Source organism: Parus major, chromosome 3 (genome assembly GCF_001522545.3).
Source record: "Parus major isolate Abel chromosome 3, Parus_major1.1, whole genome shotgun sequence".
In the NCBI taxonomy this organism is placed as follows: Eukaryota; Metazoa; Chordata; class Aves; order Passeriformes; family Paridae; genus Parus; species Parus major.
Genome location: NC_031770.1, coordinates 5,368,093 through 5,391,307, shown reverse-complemented (window position 1 = coordinate 5,391,307; position 23,215 = coordinate 5,368,093). Strand labels below are relative to the sequence as shown.

General features: G+C 37.2%; 1 protein-coding gene across 7 annotated transcripts in view; it reads right to left on the bottom strand.

Moving 5' to 3' along the window:
* SLX4IP (SLX4 interacting protein) overlaps positions 1–23,215 on the bottom strand; it is a 71,737-nt gene that overhangs the window by 26,566 nt on the left and 21,956 nt on the right. For all 7 annotated transcript variants that reach the window (XM_015621829.2, XM_015621823.2, XM_015621828.2 and 4 more), the window contains 2 exons: positions 9,825–9,914; positions 6,657–6,780 (listed from right to left, as the gene is read on the bottom strand). Coding sequence is in view for 6 of the 7 variants with exons in the window: in XM_015621823.2 (XP_015477309.1) it covers positions 6,657–6,780; positions 9,825–9,914 (214 nt within the window). In the remaining variant the exon portion in view is untranslated. The remainder of the gene's footprint in view (positions 1–6,656; positions 6,781–9,824; positions 9,915–23,215) is intronic.

Sequence of the window (23,215 nt, the reverse complement as noted above, 5' to 3'; positions counted from 1 at the left end):
GTAAAGGCAGTCAACTAAGAAATAGTGCTTAGGGACAGATTTTCAAATTCACTTCATGGGCCCTCCAAAAATGCTGAATTCCCACTTGGAACAAGCATGCCAAGGGCTCTTTCCAAAGGTGTGCTCCCTGGCCTAGATGAGAGTCACTTTGATATTCTCAGGTGAGTATCAAATCAGAAATTAAAGGTGGGGTTCATCTTGCTTAACTTGAAACACCTGCATCAAACTAGTACCCTAAATTTCATTTTTAACTGATAGAGATAAATTACCTATTAACTTCCAGCCAACTTTGGGAAACTGAGACACATCATTCCACTTTATAAAGACACATGATTAATGGATGCTGATTTTTTGCCTAACTATAGAAAGAAAACTCCAAAGATAAACTTTATATTTGCATAAATATGTGTCATTGCATAAACTGAAGTACTAACAGCAAAATCACTCTGCAGAAATATTTGGATGATAAAGGAAGACCTTTACAGCTCACACAGATATGTAAGAGAGTAGCTGTTTGTGCATGCAAACACTTTTTTTTTGCACACATACGTAACTAGGAGTCATTTTCATACTGTTTCTTTCTTTTCATAAAATATAAAAAAAAATCCTATCAGATGACAAAGAAATGGAAAGAAGATGAAAGCAAGAGAAAGCAATACAATGCATTAAGGCAGAGAGTATTTTAAGGCTAGAGGTCAAGACTGTTTTCAAAACTAAGGCCAAATTCTTCCTTTTCACAAAAATACATCAGATCAAACAAATGTTCTGTTGGTTTTTTTTCAATCCAATACCATCTATATAAAACACTTTATTAAGGACATCTTTAAAATAAGTACAACATTTCATTTCTTACCCAAGACCATAAATAATTTCATGGGGAGCTGCCACAGAGGAAGAAGTAAAATAGGGAGAACACATTCAACCCAGCTGGTGCTGCAGCTGCAAATAACCCATGTAAGACTGGGATAGCCATTGCTGAGGCCTCTGCCAGCATCAGTGTCACAACAGAAGATCCTTCCAAAGGCACATGCTTCAGTCCAGACAGCGCAGAACTTCCTCACAGTCTGACACCCACTGACTGACTGAATGAGGTCTCAATTTCAGAGGAGCACAGTGGTGAGGAAGGCCACACAGGGGAAGACCAAAGGTCTCTAAATTAGCCAAACACCTTGGCTGTAAAATGCTTACAAGGGGACACTAAATACAAGAGCCAAGTGCAGGTAGTTACTTCCCTGATACTCTGCCAGGCTCCAAGCCCTCTCAACTCAGGCCTTTAGTGCACCACAGGAGATTCTGCCCCCTCCCTGGAATACTCTCCCATGCTGCTGTGGATGCAGCACAAGCCTTTATCATATCTATTATCCTTTGGCAAAGACTTACACAGTTCTCCTACCTACCACAGCATTTCCAATCCTTTCTTTTGATACACCCTCGTTCTCAAACTGGAAGAGAATGAGGAAAAAAAAATTATTTCACAGATCTTGGTTGTATTCCCCATAATTTATATACTTTCCAGGCTGAAGAGTCCAGGCACACTTAACTGTTCCCTGTATTGCATTTCCTCATCTTAGATCATCTCTGTTGCCCTTCTTGGAATTTTTCCTAATTCTATTGTATTGCAATCTAAGGTAATATAGAAAAAAAAATCACAAAAAAAGAAAACACCCAAAGAGTGTGTAAGAACAGACATTTCTTTTGTTCTTGTCAAATACCCATTACCCTGAGAAAACAAAACAACAAAAGAAAGAGTTCAGATATATAACCTTGATCTTCTATAAGAAAAATGCTTTGGTGAACTTATTCCCCATTATCTGGCTGTAAAAAAAAAAGGGGGGGGAAGTAATCTAAAGCAAAACAAGGAAATATTAAGTACAAGATACTAATCAAAACATTTTTCATAAGTTATTGCATAAGTTACTGCATACTTCAGGGAGTTCTGTTGTCACAGACAGATGAATGTAAGTTTAAAGTTCACACAGATCTGCAGGACTTGGCCACAAATCATAAATGAGTCCATTGTAGAGAAGCTGCAATGTAATTCTTTTGAGAGACAGATATTACAATGTGCAACTCCAAATATCAAAGTTCATTGGAAAGCCTCCTCCTCAGACCCCTATGGCAGCTTACTCTCCCTCTAGTTAACAGCCATCAAAAAGTTGTAGAGTTGCTGTTTAAGCAAGGCAAGTGAAAAGATTCTAGTTCAAACCAAACCAGACAGTTTCACAGCAGAGGAGCATGAGTTAACAGCTGGAAGGATGGGAATAAGTCAGCTTTGCAGTTACAAGACTATAATGTGGGACATACCCTACAAGTATTTCACACAATTCATGTCCTACAGCAGTTGGGAACACTGCTAAAGCAAACTGGGGCAGTCTGAAAAGGGTGTTCCCCTTAAAAACATCATAATGTTCAAATTAAAATGCAAGGCCAAAAGAGTTTGGAATATTTACCATCATGATTTATTGTATATTTTTTGTGTGCTTGCAGGAGCCAAAAAAATTGTTTCATAAGCAAGAGAAATGTATTTTCTTATGAAACAGCATCTTATGCGATTCTCTTTATACTAAATAAGACATGAACTTTGACTCCACATCTTTGTAAGGCTGAACTACTCATAACAGCTCTTGTACCTCTTCCAGTTTCTCATTTTAGTAAGCTGACTTCTTCTGACAAGAAGTTTATGTCTGAGAATTTCAAGTTTGAGACTTCTACCTGTTAATAAAGTACAGTCACATTTGCTAAAAACAACTGGGTGAAAAGACAGACTCGGGAAACATGATCACAGTAAGCCCCATTTCATGAGAGAAGAAAGTTAAAAACATACAAAAAAAATACACAGAATCCCAGAGAAAGCAGATAAAATCAAGCTGGGAGCTCATTGTGCCATGTGACAGCATGTTCTCTAATTATTTTCACTGTAGAAGAGACTGTACAATAAAAAGATCTGAAATCAGAGCAAAAATGTCCCACCCTCAAGCCAAGAAAAACAGCAAGGATGCTAGGGAAGGAATGGGAGTAGATCTGAAAATTACTTGTAGGAAAACCATAGTTAACTTTTTCCTCCCTCAAGATGGGGGAAGAAGGTCAGTTTACAATATACCTTCTTCCTTCCTTCCATTTCTAACACTGACATTTCTATCAGCCATATTTTTTTTTCACTTCTCCTTATTGTTTCCTCTGTGCCCATGTGAACCTTACCTTCTTCCTTATTATTTTCAGTTGTCCCTTTGCCATTTCTCCTGTATTTAATATCTTTACTCAGACCTCTGTAGTCTCCTCTTAATTCTCACTGCTCTTGATCAAAGCCAGACACTTTCTGTGGAATATGAAACTTCAAATTATGCAATCACAAGCCATACCTGGCCAATGCCCTTCTTGCATGATTTTGGCCATGCAGATTGGATGCAGACAAAATTCAGCCTTTAAAATCCACCCCATTTTAAATTTCTCTTTAAAAAAATAAAACAAAGTGGAACACATTTGGACATTAATTAAACACAAGAAACAGAGTTTATACAAAAGCCTATGTCCAAAGACTAAATTAAAGCTTACTTTGGCAAATTATTCATACTGGCCATTTGGGAAGGGTGTGGAAATTGTTCAGACAGAAGGAAGAATAGGAAGAACTTGCTTGTCTTGGCTACTTTTTCTCATTTTTCCATTCTTTCCTTCTTTCTTTCTTCTCCTGTGTGTAACACCCACAGATTTCCTAATGAGCTGGTATGCGACCCACCACACACTGCAGTGTGGGTGTAACTCAAATGAAAAGGAAACGTAAATTAACAAGTAACTTGCATGGGTATTTATATTAAGTGCCACAAAAATGAAAGGTAGCGTCAAATAATATTAATATTAAACATAATATAACGTTAATACTAAAAAGAAGTTGTGATAGATGAAAATTTTCTCTTCAAAAGCTTTAGTAGTAAGGAAGTAGAAGACTTAACAAATCTTAAGATAGTTTGGCTTCTAGTTCTGAAATGAAACCTAATACAACATGCCTTGACGTTAAAGGTAGTCTAAAACCTTAATACTGGTCTAATAAGCCTCTTTTCAAGAAATTTTGAGTACATCCTGCAGTGTGTACAGCAAACTAGTTAAAATTGACTTGAAAAGATGCAACTACAGCCAGTGGTGGAATGCTGACCTGGGACACTGGAAATGGCAAGCAAGCAGTTAATAAACATGTGAAGGATCCCTCTGTAGATACACACCTCCTTACAAGAGCAGCAGGTTTACAGCACTGAAACTCCACACAGACTTGAATAACTTGGAGCAAAAGAAACCACATAAAGCTTGAAGAACTCAAACTTCATAACCTCCAAATGCAGCAAGAGCTGCAGCTGAAGCCTTTTCCCAGTACCAGGCTCGTGCATTCCTTTGTGTGGTACAAAACACTGCCAGCCACACACTGGCCTGGAATGTGGCACTTCATTTGTGCCCAAACCCATCTCCTTGAAGCCTACAAATAGAACCTGTGATCCTAGAGAGGAGGGCAGAACACAAGAGGTAACTGGTAAAGCCTCCTGGCCCTGTGGCTCACCTCAAAGGGTCAGTCCTTAGAGGCAGGGCCCGGTTGCCCCAGTGAACACCCACCTATTCTGTTATTTCCTTCCCAGGTAAGAACAGACTTGAATGGAACTTGAAGAAACTTGATTCTTGGACTTGAACAAAGCACTCCTTTCTTACAAATTACAGCCTTGAGCAAAGCAGGCTGAGAGAAAAAGTTGGCTTTGGAAATGAAGCTTAACATGAATGTTCGTTATCACAGCCTGTTTTCTTCCTTTAGTTCTTTATTGTTAATTAATGACGGTGAGATTAACTGCAGAAAACTGATGGAACAGTCATTCTGCCTCATCCAAAGTAAATATCCTTTAATCTGAAACTGTCACTGATATTACTGATGACCTCCTCAAATGCATATCCCTAAGTTTTTAATTTTCAGGAAACAAGGGGAAGAGTCAAGAAGAAGACCAGTTCCCAACTCTGGAACATCACACCAGTATTTTTACTGAAAAGTTCATGTTATGAAAGAAAATAGACGACCCTAAGTTCTCAAAAACACCCTCAAATTAGAGTTGCATCTACCCACATATATAAAAACAACTATTATATCTGGCAATTTTACCTTATAAAACCATCATTTTTTCAAGACCTACCTTTTACTGAGGCAGGAAACTTTAAAAAATAAATAATAAAAAACATCCCTTGATAAAAGAAAAACACAGAAAAACCTCAACAAACCTTAGAAATTCTGATCCCACCATCTCTAATGTTCACTCACAATCAGAAAAGTACAAGGGTCTGAAAGTTCATGTGCTTGACAAACACCAATAATATTTGAAAGGGATAAAATGTAGTTACAACTTGCAAGGAAGAAAAGGGTTTGGAAATCCTTTAATGGCCTGAAGCACCTCTTGCTTACGTGGTACTGTCTTCTTGAGAGGTGGGAAAAAGCCCATGTCATGCCAGAAGAACCTGTCTCCCATAAATGCCTAAAATTTTGCAGTAATAAGCCAACCACACAGTATATAACCTGTGTTTTATCATTATTGTTGACAATAGCATGCAAAGCTGCAACCACCAACTAGCATTCTACAGGAATATACCTTTTCAGCAATGGAAAGCATTTTAAGAAGCAGAGAACTTGTTCCCAATTGAATTAGTTCACGTAATATATGTTGAATTCTAAAATGTATGAGTACAGAGATGATGTAATGTAAGTATGTAATCACATGTGTTGCAGAAGTCATACTCCAGTGGAGACCTCTCAATGTATTTAAGGAAATGTGACAAAGCATGGCCAGCATAGAGCTTTACTCCAGCAGCCCTTCTTTTCTGTGACAAGTTTATAGCCTGCTCTAGGCTAGTATCAAACACCAGTAATTTTTTGCCTAAGAACTATGTAAAGATAAATTGCTGGTATGATATAAGACCAACAGATAAGCCCATCAACTGTAAATCCCACCATTATGCTAACAATGAAATGGTATTAAACAAAAACTGGCAGCCATTTAGCCCCAAAGCTGATCTAACTGGAAGGCCCAAGCTACAATGATCATGATCCTTAGTTCAAAATGTAGATGCACTGAAATGGCACCCACTGGCCTCAACACCCTCACACACACAAAATAGGAGTTCCAAAGGGTGGGTGAAGGCTCTCCATCTCATTTTCTTCTGCACTCCCAAGGGCATGGGTGCTGCTGCCAGGCCTGCAGTAGCACTGGTGAAATGACAAATGTCAATTATCACATCACACCAACTTCTCAAGACTTAACAGATTGCCAAAACTAAAAAGAAAAATAAAGGTATTATTTCTGTATTTAAAAATTCTAAACTAAATGTGTGCGTGGAAAAGAGACTTAACCAACCAGCAAGATTTCAATCAATTTTGCAGAATCAAGGGTTGTATAAGTTATTGTTTTAGTTCTAATGAAAGTCTCTCAGACTAATAGTACCAGCATTACATTCACTTTTAAGCAACACAGAAAACTAAAATCCACTTAGTTTTTTCACTTACATAGCTGAAGTAATTCCAAACCAAAACATCAACTATTTCAGGCCTTCCTGATGGCAAATTTCTCACAGAAAAAAACCCAAAGAACAGTATTTCCCACTACACTTTATTTCACACTAAGTTAAATAACTTCTTTTACCGGTAAGAAACAAAGGCCCAGATGATCCATGTTCTGTGGATTTCCACTGACCACGTTGTTTAGGTGCCTCCAAATAGTGTTTGACCCTTGAGGCAACAACTTCTTCTAGCAGCTTGCAGACCTCCTGAAAGAGAAACCACCAGCCTGGTTTGATCTAAATTTACAGAAATGCTTACAGGCACACAGCAGATATCAATACAAAATTACCCCCTCTCCCATTAAAAGGAAAAACATTGAGAGGAATGACATGAATTAGGAAATGAATGGGAACAAGGAGGGGAATCAAACAATTTTTCTACAAGAGAGAAGAATTTCATTACATTATGAAATTCTTACTTGGCAGATGAAATACATTATAATACTAAGTTTTTAAAATCAGAAATTAGTTTCATATGCATACAATGTAGGAAAAAATACATGTTAAAAATGTATCACAACATTAGGTATGAGGGATTTAAGCAAAAAAAAAAAAATTAGTAAAAATCCTCTCAGGAATTGTCAACACACTATTTCTCTGCAAGAATCCTTATAAATCACAACAGATATTTTGCTTCAGTTCAGTTTAATTTGGGGGTGGGGGGAAGACTGAGCAAATTAGGTCACAGCAACTTAATTGCTCTAATTAATTTAGATTTTTCTGCTCCTAAACATAACTGTTCATATCTTTCATACTTTCTTTAACAAAGCACAATAAAACCACATACAACTCAGGAAGAGCAAAACCTTCTGCCAGAATTATGCAGAAAAAAAAACCACTTGGAGTAAAAACCAAAAATTCATCTCTTGAATACCAGAATAAGTTTAAATCTTAATACACACACACATATTTGAGACTTTTCCCTCAGTATTCTCATTTTCCATTGTTCATAACTATGTGCTCCCAGAAGTGATACTTTGTGGCACACAAAAACATAATTTTATCCCATCATGTGTTTGGGTAATAGATAAAATTATATGAGTAGTATCTAAACTATCTTGTCTTGAAATTTCCTTTTGATTATTGTAGGAAGTATTCAGAGCAACAAATTTTAGTGCATTGCTCTAAATGAAAGCAGAGCACATACATTAGTCAATCACAACCAGTATTTTGTCTTTATAGTAAGAAATACATTTTCCTTTCTGCTTGTAGAGCACAATTATAAATTACTGAATTTACTTATTCTTCTGTTTAACTCATTAAAGTGCTCCCATTACACATTCCTTCATGGGCCTGTGTTCAGGTTAGAACAAAAAGGCCTCAAAAGCAGCAGAAACACGGTGTGTCTTTAGTTCCTTCTACAGCAATAAACATTACTGTGCACTTCTTTCATTTACATGGAACATATTTTACTTGTTGGGTTTATGGAAATATTATTTAAATGCTCACAAAGACCTCAGACAGCAAAGATAAAGCTTTGACTTTGCCATGCCAGGTCCACGGGAAAAGGGGTGTGGAAGAAAGGGCAGGGAAATTGGAAGGGCAGAAGGAAGATGAAAATCCTGCAGCCTCTCACAGCAATCCCAAGAATACTCTACATCCAGCTGGTCACAGCAGCGTGCCACTGTGGTCATTCCAACACCCAGCTGTATTTCCTTACAGCAATCTCATGCTTTGGGCACTGGTGTAGTTCCATGCTGCCCTCCATGGCACGTGCTCCAAGGAGGAGCCAGCAGTCAAAAGGCCACTGCAACAGCATCACCAGGATCCTTGAGCTCAAGCTGATGACTTTCACCCAGGGTAAGCAGGGAATCAGCAGGAATTGTGTTTGTTACAGAGGCATCCACATTTCCCACAGACAGGCAAAGAGGCACCACCATGAGTGGTTTTCAGAGTGTGGAAACAACAAAAATGCAGAAAGCACTTGCAATAAACATGTAAAAGCTCTCATAAAAAAAAAAATGTTGGAATAATCATTCTTTACGACCTTTTGTCCCCTCAAAGATACTGCATAGGACTTTCCCAAAGTGAATTGCAAAGCTATAGGACCCACACTTCTCAGTTGCTGAAAATATGCAACCTTTGTATCTCTCTCAAAACATGCAGTCACAGAAATGCACTGAATGCTGTCCTGTCATGCCTCTTTATTAAATCAATCATGACCTAATTTCCTGAAATTCATCTCTTTTGTTTTGGCAATCTTACAAAATACATTTTGAAAACGTTTAAAACTTAGATAACCAGGAAAGTAAAACTGGTTATAAATAGAAAAGATAATGAGCATTCATTTGATCATAAAAAAGAAATCTAAAATATTTTCTCTATTTTCTTATTTCTCTGCTTTATAAAGCACAAATCAGATGAACCACATGCTGCTAAATATTCTGCTTTTGCTCCCTCAGGATATTAACGTATTGTTTCTTTTAATTTCATTTAAATGTATGACTTTGAGATGTCTGGGGACGCTGTGCAGTGACAAGTTAATGATGGCATTATTAGGGAAGCTATCTGCTGAAAATTACTGTAACGGAGACTTGCGGGAAAGTCCACAGGCATCCCAAACACGTCCTGCCTTCGTTTTCAATAGGGAACTTCTCAAGTTCCCACACTGAGGGGAAAGCTCCCGCCAGGAACTCAGCACAAGATCCTGTGTGATTTCTCTACAATCTGATGAAAGTTACAGGCAGAAATTTGCTGCTCACTGATGCACTGGTATTCCACAATTTCATCAGGCTATATACATGGCACACTTAATAATAATGGAAGCTTCTTTTCATAAGATGCAACAGTTCTACTATGGTTTTTCATGCATATTTATGTTTTCTTGCACCCTCTAAATGCAACATCATTGACACTTCTCAGAATGAGGAAAAAAAATTAATAGGAAGATACTTCAACAGCAAAATGATACCTTTCAAAATCTGGTTTATATCACTCAGGATAATTTACAAGCATTCACGAGAAGCATCTTTTTTAAATTAAAAGTTAAGTCAGAAGAATCCACACAGCATACACACATGCATGTATGTATGTGAACACACACAGAGTTTAAAAATTAAAAAGCAAATTTAAAGTGGTCATTAGTAACCCAAAAAACACATATTGTTGACTTAGGGGTCCTATGGCAACCACTGATGGTTAGGTATAACTAATAATATTCTCCTAACACTGAAAAATTCTCAACAGTTCAAGGCAATCCAACTTTTTCCCTGCAGCCATACACTTTTGAAGTAGAATTGATATTGTTGTACCTCTTTCTCATGATCTGAAAACCAGCTGGTGTCTTTACTGGAACCTTGAGGCAAAATATGAACATCCACCAAGACAGCGAAGTTCCCACACTGGAGGGGAAAAAAAAAAAGAAGAAAAAACATGTTGAACTATAGCTGCTGGAAGCACATGTTGAGCAGACGGGGAGATAAACAATCAGGTAAGCACATGCATCTGATTCAGAGTTACAGCAGGCTGAACATGAAATTCCACATAAATTGTGGAAGTTTATGAAGTACAGAATTAAAAATTTATCATTGTTTGTGGACTTAACAAGGAACAGGAGCATCAGACCTATCCTGGATAGCTCACTGAAATGTTTATATGACAAGCACAAGTATGTGAAATGTTCTTCCGCTATCTAAATGCCACTTAAAACTGAGTTCAAGCAAATTTTAGTGTGTGAAAAATTAGCTATTCCTTCACCATACTCATACCATTCTGTTTTCTGGAAATTTGGTACCACATTAATTATCTAGTTGGTGTTTTAAATTTAATAAGTACTTAAAAATTCAGCATCTTAGAAGTCTTTTCCTCTCTCCAAACTACCTAATGTAATGTAAAGAACAGCAAGTTCGAAGGATTTGTCAGTGGATATTTGGTAGTTACCACATCTGTCATTTAGCCAATATTATGAATGGTGCTTTGAAGGCTCACATATTACTAAATAGTTGTTAGGATGATAAAGGCTACGTCCCAAGACACATCAGCTATTTCTGAAATTCTTTGAGAGGTTTTGATTGAGGACAATGACATACAAGGGTTATTTTCTTTCACTGCTCCATCAATCATTATAATGAACTGACAGAAGGAAGAGTGAATGGCATGAACACACCCCAGTTTCACTGGGCACTAATTCACTCCTGCCTGCTTTTCTGCACAGAGATATGGGGCATTACCAGCTAATGGGTTCCCTTTTATCTACAGTAACCCAGCACCAAATCTCACTCAGACACTTTTAACTAAACAACGTGCGAGGTAAAAGCCAATTTCATCATTCTGGCTTGCCTGTTTGTGGCTCATCTGTGATGCAATGAACTCTGTGAGAGGACTGGACATGTGCAGTCATGGCAATTGCACATCCGGAATGTCTGATGGAATAGAAACAACATCCTGATCCCAGACAAACCTCACATGTGCATGGACCATCCAGAGTGAGATGGGGCTCCTTTCAAGAGATGGTGCAGTGCTCACTTCCTGTCCTCACTTACTCTCTCCATATTTGCTCTTCACTGCCAAACATCTGCAAAGCCCAGCCTCAGAATCCCAACTGCTAACAGTTAGCTCTAGAAATAGTGTGATATATGGTATTGGACTCTGGCTTTACATCACCTACAGTCTAAGGGGTACATCCATATTTCAGGCTTATGGTATACCACAAATACAGTTATTGAGAGTACCCTTACCTATACCACTAGCACTATGAGCAACAAGATCCATTTTATTAATCATAACATCATATTTGGTAAATTTAAAACCTCTTGGTTTATAAAGCACTTGGATCTGTACACAGAAGTTTCTAAATAATGATTCAAATATAATTTAAATGTAATTCATGGTCAACCTTGTTTTGTAGCTAGAATGCAAAAGTTTGGCAAATGAGACAGGCACTGTGAAATCATTTTGAGAAACTTCTAAATTACTTATAGGTATCAGTCACTGAAAGAGCAGAATGCTTTGATCTATTGTATCAAAAGGCTTCTCTTTCCTCCAGAGAACCAAGAATTGCCAGATGGCTGCAACAGCAAACCTTTCCAAGCTTTAAATGGATGACAAAATATCTCACAAAAATCTCTAGTGAATCATTAGTCAGCTCCAGCAAACTTTAAATTGACTACTGAACTTCAAAGTTAGCAGACGCTGCAGATTATAAAGTGAAAGCCAGTAAATTATTCATGGTTCAGCACTAATAACAACAAACAAGTAGTTGATACATCAAGAAAATTCAAATTATCAAATGCTCCATGTTACCTGGCATCACTTTCTATTGACTACAAAACTTTATATAGAGACACTGATGCAAAGTATAGACCTGTTTTTCAAGGAGAGAGAATGCTTGTAATTATTTTCTTCTGAATGGCACTGTTTGTCTCAGCTGCCAATCTTGAAACAACTGGGAAAAAAGAAAATAACAAACCACATTCAAAACTATACAATAGAACAGTTAAAATTATCTTTAAACTTTTACAAACACCAAACATTTGTAGCACTTCAAAGAAAAAACAAAGATACAAATAGTGGATGAGTCATTGTAATAGACAAGGTTTCCCCATGGAAGATTTCTATCCCTCTGAGCTTTATAGCTCTTCTTGTAGACAGCACATGTGGGAATATTTCAATAGCCACAAGCCAACAGTTTTGCCACAGAATCACAACAGTTTTGGGACAAGACACAGGGAAGCATAACTGGCACAGGCAAAGAGGAAAATGGGGAATCAGAGAATAGAAGCACAGACCTTCCCAAGACTCACTACCTCATATTTTTCTTATGTCCTGGATGTGATATGAGTGACAGCTCCCATGCAGGCTCCCCTGAATTCCTGAGCTACACAACACCTGGTAGAGCTACACCTGTATTTATGCTTCATGTGCCTTCACAGGGTACAGGGCTGTGGATGATGTTTATACTGAGCAGCTCAATACAACTTTGGCTGCTCCAGCAGCAAAGGACAAGCACAGAATAAATGCCAATACAAATAATTGCAGGGAACAGAGGCAAGTGAAGGGAAAATGTACAGTTTATATTAGCAGATCTGATCCTCTTATGGAAGTTTCTATTTTTATTTTTATTCTGATGACATGCAATTCCGTGAAAATACTCGTTTTTATTTCAGTGGAAATGAAGCATTCCCAGTCAATGTGGCTGCAAGATGCAACTCGTGACTCCTAAGTACCACAACTGAAAGGCAAACAAAAAGAACGGCAACTTCTAATTTCATACTTTCAACATCCATCTCAAAATTTGCACTGAAAATTGTTCTTTGAGGTGTGATTGTCAAAACTGAAACTTGAATGCCTGATTTGATGGGAAACACATTTGTCAAGAATCAATAGGAAAACATTTCACTCAAAAATTAAAGACAGAAGCAGATGCTTCTATTTGATATCCCCCATAATTCTAGATTTCAAAAACTCTTCATTTTTACAAGCTGTTTTTAATACGCACATTCTTACTGTAACAGCCTAATGACATTCATTGTGTTACTAAACAAAAGACTTTAAATGATCTCAGAATGTTGTTAGTGTATTGTTGTACAGCAATGGCATTTAATTCAGAACATATTTTCAGAAATCAAATTGTTTATACAAATACATCAAACACTTCATAGACTCTGCAAATTGAAAATATAACCAGACATGTAATGTAAACAGAACAAAACCCAACACAAAGTGGTCAGTCATGCAAAGTCATCTGTTCATAACCTGCTGAAACCTTGAAATAAGCACATATTAGATGGTGAATTATTACTGCAAATCCCCCTATGAGTAAATAAACCCAAATAACTGCTTTTTATTGCTATATTCATTTTCACAATCAGCGGGCTCCTACTTGGGTACTCTTGTTTCTTTAAACTGCATCACTTAAACAGCACAAAACCAATCCTTATAAACAGAAAGTCCTTGGGATGCTGGAGATGAGCATGGTGGGTTTGTACTCAGTTACAGCACTCCAAATGTGCTGTATCATTAAAGCAGACATGAGTGGAGAACCAGCCTCCCAAGACACACATTAGGGTTTCCCATTTCTGCGATTACGGATGTGGACTGGAGGGTCTGAATTAATTGAAGCTGAGTTGGAACAGAAACATCTGAGTTTGGCCGGCTTTTGGGATGGGCAGGAAGGAGCTAAGCTGCAACTCTCACACTCAAAACTCCAAAACTGCTCTATGATGAACATATAGGAACTGTTTTGCTACTTTCCCTCTTCCCTGAGCACTGTGCTACTCTGATGTTACAGAGTAAAGTCCTAGATGATGCCTAGACTTAAAATAAAATAAAAAAAACCATAGAATTCATTCCAATGACCACTCAAAAATGTCACTGGAAGCCCTTTGGCTTTGTGACAAAATTGATAGGACATATCATCAGTCTCTAGAATACAAAAATACAGCCAAAAGATTCTGTGGGGAAAAAAAATCAAATAAACCACACGTAAGTTTATGTGAAATATCTTGTCTTAAAATAGACAGGAAAATTTAAACATTTTCCATCCTCTCTAAGTTCTTTCTGAAAATCAGTAAGTGTTCTGCACTGAGTCAAACAAGTTCTAATATCTACAGCATTGTGAGTATAATTATGACCAATTAATCATTGATCTATACACTGTGCCAACTGTCTAATGAAAAAAATTATATTTTCTGGGCTTATTATAAGTTTTTTCTCCTCCTTTATCTTTCTATATCTTTCTAGTCCCAAAGAAAATTATGTTTTCCTATTGTTTATACTATTAGCACCAATGATTTACAATATTTTGACTTTTTCCTCTTATACAGCAACACGCAAAAATCACTTAAGCAAGTGAGCATACAGCACAAGAGATACATTTGTCATTATACAACATTAATTTAACTTTCATTTACAAGTGTATCTAGCAGCACAGTGATTTGAGGTAATGCACAGTCTCCCAAAACATTGGGACACTGTTCCAGTACTTAAATGACTCAACCTGTATAAACACAGGAGTCAGGATAGGTATTTATGTCACACCACTGCTGACGGCAATATAAATAAATTTTTGGGATAAAGCAATGTTGGTGACAGCTAACACTGTACATTTCTTATTTTTTTTAAGTAGATAAAGTTACAATTTGATAAGTGTATGATTTTTCCAAGAATCTCCCAGGTTTTTTCATTGTTTCCTTTTTTTTTTTTTTTGTGGGGGGGTCCATCCTTCTAGGGGAAAAAGAACAAAAACAAGTCGGGGGGGTGGGGGATGCAAATAGTAAATTTTTTTTTCACCAGGCAGCAAAGTTGAGCAGAAATAGTGATTCCTTAGTTAATGCTCAAAGCAAGGTGTTTCTCCAACTCTGTTTCAGAGGGTTTTAGGCACCAACAGACCACCAGTGAATGGTTTTACTGTTATGAGATAAATCAGGAGCCCACCTTACAAGAGGTACTGGCAATAACAGAAAAATTTCTCAACAGCTGATACAGAAACAGAACAGAGAGAAGCCTCCAGAAGAAGCCAAAAGCAGAATCCCTCTAGGAAATCATGACACAAGTCCACTCTTAAATGCTCAAGAAATATGATGCAAATGTCAGAGGGAAAAAGGGTATATTCATTCCACTTTTGACCTTTTTTCTGGATAGGAGCTGCTTGGTTCTGGAAATCGTACAAAGCTTGTACTTTGTTAGAAATTTATATCCTGAAGTTGTAGAACTGTTTCAACAAATAAATCCTTCTTATTAAAGAAGGATTATAGCCATCAACTAACATCACCTAGATCTTTTAAATTCCCTGCTTTCAAAGATCTATGGGGTCACTGCAACAGTAAAAACAGAGCAGCAGATCAAGGGCAGTGGCATAATGGAGTCTAAATAGAAGATCTATCCTCAAAGATAGCTGTCCTAAATTATACACAGATTCAGCAGGAATTGGACAATCTAAAATGCAGTCAGACTTTCCAAAAGCAGGGAGGAAATTCCCCCTTTTATAACCTGCACATGAGTTATATCTAAGTAATTTTTCACAAGTGGTTGGCTTGCTTTTTTTATAAGTATAGTTTATGTATGAGGAATTCCTGAAAGGAGGAGTGTTTAATTTTCCAATGTCTTAGTGGAAGAAAAAAAGCAGTTATCTGAAAATTCAATCAATAAGCCATAGGTACATTAAGATCACATTAAGAAGTTCCCATGCCAGGCAAAGAGGTGTAAGCAGAGAACAAGCCTTCAGAACAATCCTTTGACAAATGTGGCCTGACAACTCATGAAACTAGGATGCAACATCAAGGCAGCATTTTAGACTCTTAACAGATGCAGATGGACAGGATATTAAACTTAAGGAATGATGGGAAAAAGAAAACAAGAAATACTTGTGAATGATTCAACCCTTAAGAAAACACAAAAAACACTAAGGAGTTTCAGATCTGATGGAGATGTGTATGATACTGGAGAATTCAAATTAAGCACATAATCTTGAGTGATCCACCCAAATCAACGGATTAAAATAAATTCATGAAGTCAACTCCTTCAGAAAACCAAGTACCTGCTGAGGTAAAGGAGCTGCATGTTTTTAGCAACATAAAATGCTGCAGTGCAAACAGAGCCTTCAGTTCATCACCCACAGCCAGGCTAAGCAGTAATTACTTAATCTAAACATCTGAACTGGTCTCGGAGAACTGCTCTATCAGGTACAATGTCGAAAAAGAGGCCTAAATTGCATGAGAGAATTAAGCTTAATTTAGGTTGTCAATCTGTGCTGGTCTGATCCCAATTCCGTAGGAGGTTTTGTAGCCCACATATTGAAGAGAGTCATGTAGTTGGAGCTCGAACAATTGCAAAAAGCAAGTTTTTCCTTGGGGCTAAGTCTCCAAGTAACAGTGCAATCTCACCATCTTTTTGAAAGGATTTACACCATGTCCCTGCCTGTGTCAGGACTGATCCAGAAAAACAGAAATAGCAGCACAGTATTTGCTCAAGATAATAAAAAGATAATTTGAGATTCCAACAAGCTGCTTTCACCCTCTTATTGTAAAGTATTATTCTAAAAACTGTGGTATTTTTTAAATCATTGTGAGCAAGCAATGATGAAATACCCATGTCTGCAACAACCTGCTTTTGTGTTGGGGAAGGTGAGTGGCCATATGAACTGAGGAGGTGAAAATATTCACAGTCTACCCAAATGAAATTAATTCTTAATTGCAAATTTTTAAAGACACTGCCTAGGGCTTAGCCACAACAACAGAGTGCCACAGGATAACTATTGTGTATCACCTGATCATTGATAAGTGGGTGTAGATAAAGATTATTCCCTTACTGAGCTCTTACCCTGAGCTATCAATAATAATAATGACAACAATTTGTTATTATGAAAGTAATTCATAAGAAGAATTGCCTTGTCATTGCTGTACTCAACTGGAGTTAGGGACATTCTTTGAGGTTCTACAAAGTCATTGCTGGGATTTTGTTTCTTTCCCAGGTGGAAAGGAAAAGGAACTCATACACACCTTGTACAAAACACTCTGCATAGCAGAATTATTTGGTTTGTAATTATCAGATCCTACAGCAATAGGTATCAAAACAACTGCAATGACTCCTAAAGCTAACAGAACCCCTAAAGACTGCCAACAGTAACATGACAATATAATTTTTGAAAGAAATTACAGCCAGTAATAAAAAGGTTTGAGGGCTTTTTTCAGACGTTCAACTTGTTAAAAGATTTTCACGGGTTTTCCCATACACACTTTACATGCTGTATTTTAATATTAATCTGCCAGACTTTAAGCATCAACAAAAGATCAACAAGTATGTATTGGCAAGCTACTGATGGATTTGTTCAGCATGAAAAGAGCCACCACACAAGAGGGCTGAGGAAATTAGCAATGTGCCACTTAATTTTATGTGTTTCTGCATATACCAGAAAATGAAGTGCAATAAAAATTAGGTGGAGACACCACCCTCAGTATCTTCTGACATAAACTGTGTCAGAGGAAGCAAAACCAGACGTCAGAGAGTATGAGAACACAATTTACAAGCTTCCTGTAAGGTGAAGCAGAGGCAAACCACAGTGTTTGTTTCACAAGGTAACGTGCCCTTTGCTGGGGTGAAGGAGCAGCAGTTCTCCAGCACATGATGCACCCACAAATATATTTCTGAATTATTTGTCCAACAGCTGCAGGGATGGGCTGACTTCCCTCTCATAAAAACAGAATGGGGAAGTGAGGGCCGGTCCCAAGCAGGAAATTGTTCCATGTGTCCAACTTTGCAATTATTTCAGATTCCTTTTTATTCTAAGAGATGAGGTCTCACCTGGTCTGAAATTCCCTTCCTTCCCTGCCTCTCCTGGAAATGTTACCTACCGCAGCACGCAGCTACTGAAGGGGGAAGAAGGAGGCAACGCAAAACCAAACCAAACATCTGCAGCCCATGTTTCAATATAAAATATTTGCAGATGCTAAATCTTTAAGCCAAAATAATTTAACAGATTAAAGATACATTGATCGCACACGATCGGATTTTTAAGACAAAAATATAAAGCAGAAGTATTTTTATTTGCTAAAAAAGTATAGCAAGCCAAACTTCTTAATACTGTTAAATTTACTGAAATGGTTGAAATGTTCTATTTTCCAAGTATGTAAAAGAAGTACTTTTAACTCTGTTTTAACTAATTTGTCTAAACCCAGCCAGGAAAGTTTCAGAACAGCAAGAAAGCTTTTTCAGAAACAGCAGAAGAAAAAAGTGACTCATGCTGAAAAAGGCGTATTACAAAAGTGACACCCTTTGGACAAAATCCTTCTATTAAGTGGGAGCATATTAAGTCAGCACACAGCAGAAGAAGAGGAAAGTTCAACAAAATATTCAGTGCTTTATCTGCAAAGGTACAAGAGAAGAAACAGATGAGTCTTTCAAATGAACAAGTGATGCTCTAAATCTTACTGCTGAAAAAGCAGAATCAGATGATGGAGAATACATCATATTTCAAAATGGAAACAGATCAGCAAAAACCTCAAGCAATTACCAGCTGGCAAGCAAAGGGATATAATTTTTATAATGTCCAAGAAAAAAAAGATTTATTTCATCTGGCATTGAACAGAGTATATAATAAAGAGACTTTATACTTGAATAAAAAGAAAAAAAATAGAAGCAACAAGAAATTTATAAAAATAGGTAAAATCTGAACACAGTTGAACACTGAGAAGTTGGCAAAAAGCAAGGATGGATCGTGAAAAGTACCTAGTGGAGTGTTTGTCACCAGAAAAGCTCCTGGGACTAAACCATAAGCGGCTAAGAAAGCTGTTTTACCATTTGCCTCCATCTTACATCTCCCACAGTTAGCACCAACCAGAGCTGAGCAGGTATAGCTGTCCCCTACCTGAAACAGTTTTGATTCAACATCTGTTTTAAAATGCATCCTACAATCTACCAAGTCTGATAGAATTAAATAGGAAGTGACCATTCATATATCTCTCCTAACAAACCTAAGTGGTAACCTCTAGGAGGAGAGCAGGGCAATGAGAAGCAGGTGGTGGATGACAAGACCTTAACTTAAATCAGATGCAGCTCAAAAAGTGCACCTGACTCTGCTCCAACCTGGGGCCTTCAGGAGGCCCCTGTAACCCATCCCTGACCTCTAAGGAAGGCAGGTGAGTACAGCATTAGATTGCATAGGTTAATATTTATTTACATGCCCCTGGCAGGCACACCAAAGATTTCTAATTCAAAAAATTATCCTTCTGCAAATATTCTCCTTCCCACAACGCAATTTATGGAGCTGGGAAGTGTTGACTATTCTTCTTCTAAAAATTTACAAAAGTCAGTTAATTGACTCCAGTCTCTTCCAATAGAGGAAAGGAAGATCCAAACAAAGTGTGATTGTTTCTAACATGAAAACATTTTAAAAACCAAATTCAGTACTTTACATAAGTAGAGCTTAATCTCTAACTGGCTTTGTTGCTTTCTACAATTCTTTTTCACACTAAGTGCACTAATAGGTATTATATTCACATGTGGTCAATCATATCATGAAAACCCAAGGAAAAACACTTGTGAAAAACACAATATACAGACATCATGGGTAACACATTGCTCATTTTCACCTATTATGAAGAATAATAGAAACAACATGCTCCCAAGATTTCAGAGAAGCTCCATTTTACAGAGGGAGAGTGGTGGATTGGCAAGAAGGACTGATTTATTATCAAAAAACATTTCTGTTTCACTGGGATCAAAAAAGCTGTTGCATTAAAGAAAATATGACGTAATTTTAGTACAGTCAAAAAGGACTACCAGTACCTAGGATTTCAACTGCTATTTAGAAATGCCTTTTAAAAAAGCTTAAGTTTTACATTTCAAAGCCTTTGTATTATTTTTTTCCCAAGTTTCCTGTGGATTATGTTACTAATTGGAAATATGTGGGAAATATTTCCCACAATTATGTTTAGAAAAATTCCACTGATAATTAGCACCAATCCTCATACATGTGGAAAACATTAAAATCACTGAAAATGATAAATAGCATTGATTTTATGCAAGAAAATGTAGACATTAAATATATAAAACATTATATTGGGTCCATACTGACCCATATAGTCTGACAGCAACAAGATATGTACACAAAGAGGTTAAAAACATAAGCAAATAATACTACTTTCTTCACCAGATGTATTAGACTTTTGTCAACATGAGACCCTGGGCTTTATATCTCATAGGCTGCATCTGTGTTTGGAAATCATCAGTGATTGTTTTGTCCCAGAGTTTGTGAACTGGTTTATAAAACCGCTTGAATATTTGCATCCACAACATCCTGTGGCAAATCCAATCCCACGTGCACTAAGAATCACATGTTCTAGTTCATTTCAAATCATCATGTCATTTAATACTTGGAGACATTTTGCCCAACTGCATTTTAACCTTTCATCTTAACTCAGCTCCCTTCTCAGGTCCTTTACAAATACAGCATCCACCCAGAGTTCTGTGTTTGACTCCAGTACTGCTTTCATCCTTCAGCCAGGGAATCTGTGCATGGACCTTCTTTTTCAGCTCGCTTCAACAGCCTTTGGTGAAGCACCTTGTCAGTCCCTTCTGGAGGATCTCAATGGGTTATGGCAGGCAGATTTCCCTGTTCTGACACTCACTTGCTCCTGTAAAGATGCCAGAAGGTTGTGATGCATGACTTCTGTTTACAATGAGTGTTTTGACTTTTTCCCAATATATTACACTGATCCTGATATCCATCCATTCTGCCCCACTGGAGTTTGTGCTGATTTGCACAATACAGAGGTCAAACACTGAATGACAATTTTCTATTCCTATCACTCAAGGCACTCTCACATATGTGGAGCAAGGATAGTTTAACAAGAGCAACATCTGCCGAAGTTTATTTTTCACACATATTCTAAAAGGTGGCTTTCTGTGTACTTATTCCAGTGCAGAGTACAAATTAACTAAAACTAAATAAATTAATAAACTATATTAATACCTGTTGTTTCTTTTGCAGCTGAGGACATGATGATACTGGAAAATTAGTTTCCAAAGTTAATGCATGTGTTTCAAAAAGGTCAGCTTTTTAACATATTACTAAATAGCAAAACTCTACAAATGCATCTTAGCACCTTGTCCTGTTGTGTGCAAATACAGAGAATCATGCTTAAGCTAATGCCTTGTCCTTCAGGAGGCTAATTCTGCTTCACTTGTCTTCCAAATTCCCCCTATAATGAACAAAACTGCTGAAAAAGACCCCACCTTCTGCAAACAGCCCCTTAAAACTCTTAGTTTTATCATTTTCTATCAAAAAATACATATATATGTACATTCACCAGGTTTTTTCTTCCTGTCCATCCGTAACCCAATTGCAAAAAACTGCCAAAGGTTGCCTAATTCTTCCATGAAATTTTCCCTGAATTTAAGTTCAAGACTTTCTCCACACCTGCCAAGGTCAAAATTCCTCCTTAATGCATCTTCTAAAGAGGCAAGGGCTACAGTAAAACTGACAGCACAAAGCAGCTCAATAAATTCAGCTATGCCATCTATTATCGGGTATCTAAGATGTCACCTGGCTGAATTAAATCTTGCTTAATTGCAATATTTATGTTTACCCAGCAAGATGTTAAAATGGAAAATTAAAACTGAATTACTTAATATGTCTGCAGCACACCTAAATTTCCACAACCTGTATCCACCTGCTTTAGCTCTCCAAAGGTGAAAGAAACAGAGTTTAAAGGCAACAAATTTCCCTGCTCACTGTATTGAAACTTAATGCCTGTAGTCAATAAAAATGAGAGAACCATCATTGTCAACTGCTTCATCTCTCCTGAGGAGTAAGCAAATCATTATCATCAGTTCCAATACTGCTTCTCTGAAAAATTAAATTTGGAGAGTGATGCAGCATTTGCATTAATAAAACCAGTGCATTTTACTTAACACAAAGAAACAATCAGTTGCTAGAGATGTAAAAACTTAGGCCCAGATTACACTCCATGCCAACAAAAACAACTGTTCCTTAGCTTAGCTAGTTCTTTTAATTTATTGCCATAGCATAGAGATATAACTCTTATTTGTAATCAACAAAAAAAAAATAATGATAAATTGGTGCGTCAGCCTAAGAGAAGACTTTTTTCCCTGCTTGCTCAAGTTCTGGTCTATATCACTCTCAGTTCCCAAGACTCTTTCCACCTCTCCTTATCTCAGTCTTCATTTTCCCACTGTCAAAGCCTGTTTTTCCAGGATGGAAAGCTATGGTAAAGATGAGGAATATTGTTCAGCACCTCTTTGCCCTTTGGCACTGCTATCAAACACTGGGATTTTATCTGCCACATTAGCAGAGCTCTTACAAAAAACACATTCCTTTTTGTATAATGTACATGGTGGTCACTCAAACAATAACCAGTAACAGATGTCTGAAGTGAGGAGAATGGACTATTTAAATAGAACTTTATAAATTCTGATGATCCCTTTCCAGATTTGAGACCTTGACACTTAATTTATAACTATCAGGATGGCCCTATCCTTTTCTTTGTGTGTTTATTTCTTGTTCCAACTTGGTAAGGATACTTTGCCCATCGTGCTTTAAGATTCTCTGTGACCTTGCAGATAATCTTACCCTCAACTTGCCTTCATTTAACAGCATAGAGATAAAAATGAGAAAAAACCACTCTGCAAAGAATCCAGCACCCAAATAAGGAATTCTGTCAGGGCTATGAACTTACATGCTTACATAAAATTACTGGTTTCATTCAGTACCCTGCAATGACCATCTGGGAAAGTTTTTCTTTCAAAGAAAACACAGAAGTATGAAAGAAATGTAACCTGCCAGAGTTCACTGAAGTTTTGATGGTACAGGATTTGTATTTGGGTCTGCTTTCCAAGGGTTTTCAAACAATATTTTTCTCACTCAATATGCATGGGAAATTAAGTAGTAACTGCTTTAAATATCCTTACAGTTCAGTATTACAAGAAAGAATGTTAGAATTTGAATTTTAGAAGAAAATACTCCATAAATTTATAGCTGTAAACCTCATCTGCCAACGGCACTTTCACTCATGTAGAAACAGCAGAACTAAAGATCCATTTGGCATAATACAGAAGCAGATTTTTAAGACTAAAATCTTTATAATGCTGCATTATAAATTATGTTTAATTACCTCATTTTCACAGTCCCTTTTAAGATAATAAAGGTTTCTGTATGTACTTCTGGATACAGCTGCTTAAGAAAAGC